General features: G+C 61.9%; 1 protein-coding gene across 1 annotated transcript in view; it reads left to right on the top strand.

Annotated features, from left to right (window-relative positions):
• USP19 (ubiquitin specific peptidase 19) overlaps positions 1–3,178 on the top strand; it is a gene marked incomplete at both ends in the record, with an annotated part of 9,732 nt that extends 6,554 nt beyond the window's left edge. The window contains 7 exon segments of the mRNA XM_009875704.1: positions 67–204; positions 294–658; positions 1,337–1,447; positions 1,958–2,174; positions 2,491–2,643; positions 2,757–2,920; positions 3,000–3,178. Coding sequence (XP_009874006.1) covers positions 67–204; positions 294–658; positions 1,337–1,447; positions 1,958–2,174; positions 2,491–2,643; positions 2,757–2,920; positions 3,000–3,178 — 1,327 coding nt within the window.
• Between the last annotated feature and the right edge of the window lie 796 nt (positions 3,179–3,974).

Here is a 3,974-nt window from a genome sequence, read left to right as displayed (position 1 = left end):
CCCTGCCACACTCCTGCCTGGGGTGTTTGCAGACGCTGGGCTCAGCCGGAGCTGTATGTGTTGCAGGGCTTGTCAGAAAACACACTGGCCAGACCACAAGGCTTTGTGCCGCCCCGAGAACATCGGTTTCCCCTTCCTCATCAGCGTGCCCGAGTCCCGCCTCACTTACGCTCGCCTGGCCCAGCTGCTGGAGGGCTACGCAAGGTGAGGGTCTGGGGAAGGAGGGCGCCTCTGCTCCAGAGCTGAACTGGGCCTGGTGCCTAGCCAGCTCTGACTGCCACCTTCTTGCCCAGGTACTCAGTCAGCGTGTTCCAGCCTCCATTCCAGCTGGGCCGGATGTCACCGGAGCAGGGGCTGCAGCCTCTGCTCCCGGACAAGCTGGAGCCTCTGGCCAAGAGCAGCTGTGCAGCAGCCACCTCTGCCCCTGAGCTGGGGGATGGGAACAGGGCTTCCAACCTCCTGCAGGAGCCCCCGCTCTCGCCAGCTGTGCCTGAGCTGCACCCAGAGGTGGGGGACATGGGCAGTGTCCGCAGCAAGGTCCAAGCAGCTAGGAGTTCCCTGCTGAGCTTGGATTCGGGCTTCTCTGAGCACATGGAGTCGCAGGGCGACAGCTGTTGCGAGAAGGAACCGTCCTATGAGAGAGCCCTCAAGCCAGAAGGTAAGAGGTGCTGTGTCAGTGCCAGGAGCCTGGGCAGTCCTGAGACAAAACGGGAGCAATCCTTCCTCCTTGGGGTGATCTTCTACCACAGCATCTGTTCTGCCCTCATGAGCTTGGCCCAGAGACTCTCAGGGGGACACAAATGAGGCCCTGGGAGTTGTGTTCTTTTGGCAATGCTGCCCCACCTGAAATGCCTGCCCGCCCACGCTCTGCCCTGCCCTGTCAGGGCCTGTGGGGCAGAGCAGAGACCTGGCTCGGGAACAAGCTGGAGCGTTGCATTGTTGTGGGAGGGGTGGGAAGACAGGGGCTGACAGAAGCCTCTGAGTCCCGTGGGAGGGCCGAGGCCTGCGCGCGCCCGGGGCTGTGAGCGCAGCGCTTCCCTCTCGCTCTGACTCAGCTGCACGGGAGCAGCCTCTTGCGCTTGGCTGCCTGGCTGTCACGTTTCCAGACACTCGTCTCAGGATGGCAGCAATGTGCAGCGAAGGGGCAAGACAGGCAGAGGAGCACAGCTTGCCAGGGGCAGGCGCCTGCTAAAAATAGTCAAGGACATGGGGCACGTGGTTGTGTCCCTGCAAGGCCTATAGCATGTGAGGTGGGGGTGGGGGCACTGCAAATTCTTGGCCCCCACGCAGGGCAGGCAGGCAGTGCCACCATGGATCTGTCCCTGCTTGTCCACAGCTGCCATCCCTGGGTACCAACACACTCCAGACTCGCTGAGTGCTCGCGCCACGCAGTTCTACATCAACAAGATAGACGCTGCCAACCGAGAGCACAAGCTGGAAGATAAAGGTGAGACCAGAGCACCAGGAAGCACCACCTTCATCCCTTGTGACCTCTGGCAGGGTGATGGCTCTGCCTGGCACAAGGTGAACCCAAATGTGACAGTGATCCCAGACTGGAAAGTGAAGGTGCAGGGGAGGGCAGGGCTCTGCTGTGCAGAGCTGCTGCCTGGATCCTCTTCTCAGACATAACGTTCCTGCTCTCAGCAAACAGATCAATTCCCTTCAACCTCCTGCATCCACAGAGAGTCTGTGATCTCTGGGTCACCTCTTGTCTGAATAGGAATCCAGCATCCAGTGCTGGTTAGGCCAAGAAGGACTGTGCCAGCCTTGTGCTCTCTGGTTGGGGAGCTCTGCTGCCCTGGAGTGGTGAACCTGGCTGTGGGGCACTTGCCCCTGCCTGGGAGCGCTGTGTGATTGCCATAGCAAGCCAGGATGGACGAGAATGTGCCTAGACCCAGCAAGGTGGCCTGGTCGAGCCTGGTAGGGGCAAGTGTGTGAGGTGTGCACCCCTTTGCAGGTGACGCCCCCCTGGAGCTGACAGACGACTGCTCCCTCGCCCTGGTGTGGAAGAACAACGAGCGCCTCAAGGAGTTTGTGTTGGTGGAATCCAAGGAGCTGGAGTGCGTGGAGGACCCAGGCTCAGCCAGCGAAGCAGCCCGGGCTGGCCACTTCACCCTGGAGCAGTGCCTCAATCTCTTCACCAAGCCTGAAGTCCTGGCGCCAGAGGAAGCGTGGTGAGGAAGGCGACAGGGTGGGTTACAGCCCATGGCCCCAGACAGCAGTGGAGGTTTCCCAGGAGCTGCTGGGCCTGCACAGTGTCTTCTGGCAGCCAGGAGCATGGAGCTGGGCTTCTCTGGGCACTGGGGAGGCAGGCCATAAGCCAGCAGGGAGCAATGCCAGCTCTCCGCAGGACTGAGCTGGCCTGCCTCTGACAGGGGAGGCCGAGACCTCCTGCAACCCCTCTGCCAGCCCCACATGAGGGGTCCTTGGGGCTGGGCTGCAAAACTCAAGGCTCTCCCCATGCCACTAACGAGCGTGCACTTCCCCCAGGTACTGCCCCAAGTGCAAGCAGCACCGCGAGGCCTCCAAGCAGCTGATGCTGTGGCGGCTGCCCAACGTCCTCATCATCCAGCTGAAGCGCTTCTCCTTCCGCAGCTTTATTTGGAGGGACAAGATCAACGACATGGTGGATTTCCCCGTGCGGTGAGAGCTGAGGGGGATGAAGTGCCTGGGTTGGGGCTGCCGGTGCTGCTCTGCAGCCTGGCCTCTCCCTGTCAAACTGACCACCCCTGACCATCCCCATGTCTCTTCCCTAGGAGCTTGGACCTGAGCAAGTTCTGCATCGGCCGGAAGGGTGAGCAGCAGCTACCCATGTATGACCTGTACGCTGTGATCAACCACTACGGAGGCATGATTGGGGGACACTACACAGCGTATGCCCGCCTGCCCAATGACAAAAACAGCCAGCGCAGTGACGTGGGTGAGGATCTGCGGGCCTTGCTGCCGCTCTCCCCTGCAGCTGTGGCCTGTCTGCTTGCTTAACCCTTCTCTCCTCTCAGGCTGGAGGCTCTTTGATGACAGCACTGTCACTACGGTGGACGAGAGCCAGGTGGTAACCAGATACGCGTACGTCCTCTTCTACCGCCGGAGGAACTCTCCTGTGGAGAGACCCCTGCCAGGGCACCCCCCAGACCACCGAGCCGAGCGCACCCCTTCTGCCGAAGCAGCTGCCAGCCAGGTGAGAGCTTGCGACCCTTTCAGTACTATTGAAGTTACCAAGCCTTGAAACATGCCCAGGTGCCCACGCGCAGAGCCCGTCTCTGCCAGTACCCACGGAGCCTGGCACAGCTGCGGTGCCTGCTCCTCTCTGACACCAAAGAGCTTGTGCCAGCTTGGTGTTGGAGTGTCTTTCCCTCTTCTCTCTGTGAGCTTGGGATGGTCCCTGCCCTGAGGGACCACAGGAGAGCTGGTTCCTGTCACCTAGGTGGGAATGCTAGTGGGAGGGTACCGGTGGAGGCCCAGCCTTGCTGGGGTCCGTGCTGGAGGAAGGCTTCGAGCGGTGCTGGAGCTGGCTGTGCCACAGAGTGGTGAGAACCTGCCCTCCGCAGCAGTTCTCGAGGCAGGGTGGGGGACGCTTTCTCCTGGGGCCCAGCTTGGGGCCAAGCTAGGTGCAAAAAAGGCAAATGCCAGCGCTGAGCTAGAGGCCTGGCAGCCTCCGCAGGGTGCTGAAGAGAAGCCTGCCAGAGCGAGCTCTGCTGCCAGGCTGCCCGGGAGGGAGGGGTGGGCCGGCCAAATGGGTGCTTTCGGCATGCACTGCCGGGGAGCAGCAGGGCTGATCTTTGCGTGAACGTCAGATGTGAAGGTCCAGGCTGGGGTGCAGCGCAGACCCCTCGCCCTGCGTCGCTGTACTGCAGCCCTTCCCTCTGTGCTGAGCGCCTCCGTGCGGTCCAAGGACCACGTGTGTGCCCTTGGGGCCCTTCTGGCCTGGCCCCTTGGCCCGCTGCTGGTCTGGCGTCCCGGCTCTGCCCTCTCAG

This window comes from Apaloderma vittatum, unplaced genomic scaffold (genome assembly GCF_000703405.1).
Source record: "Apaloderma vittatum isolate BGI_N311 unplaced genomic scaffold, ASM70340v1 scaffold31228, whole genome shotgun sequence".
NCBI lineage: Eukaryota > Metazoa > Chordata > Aves > Trogoniformes > Trogonidae > Apaloderma > Apaloderma vittatum.
This window is presented reverse-complemented; position numbering and strand designations above follow the sequence as displayed.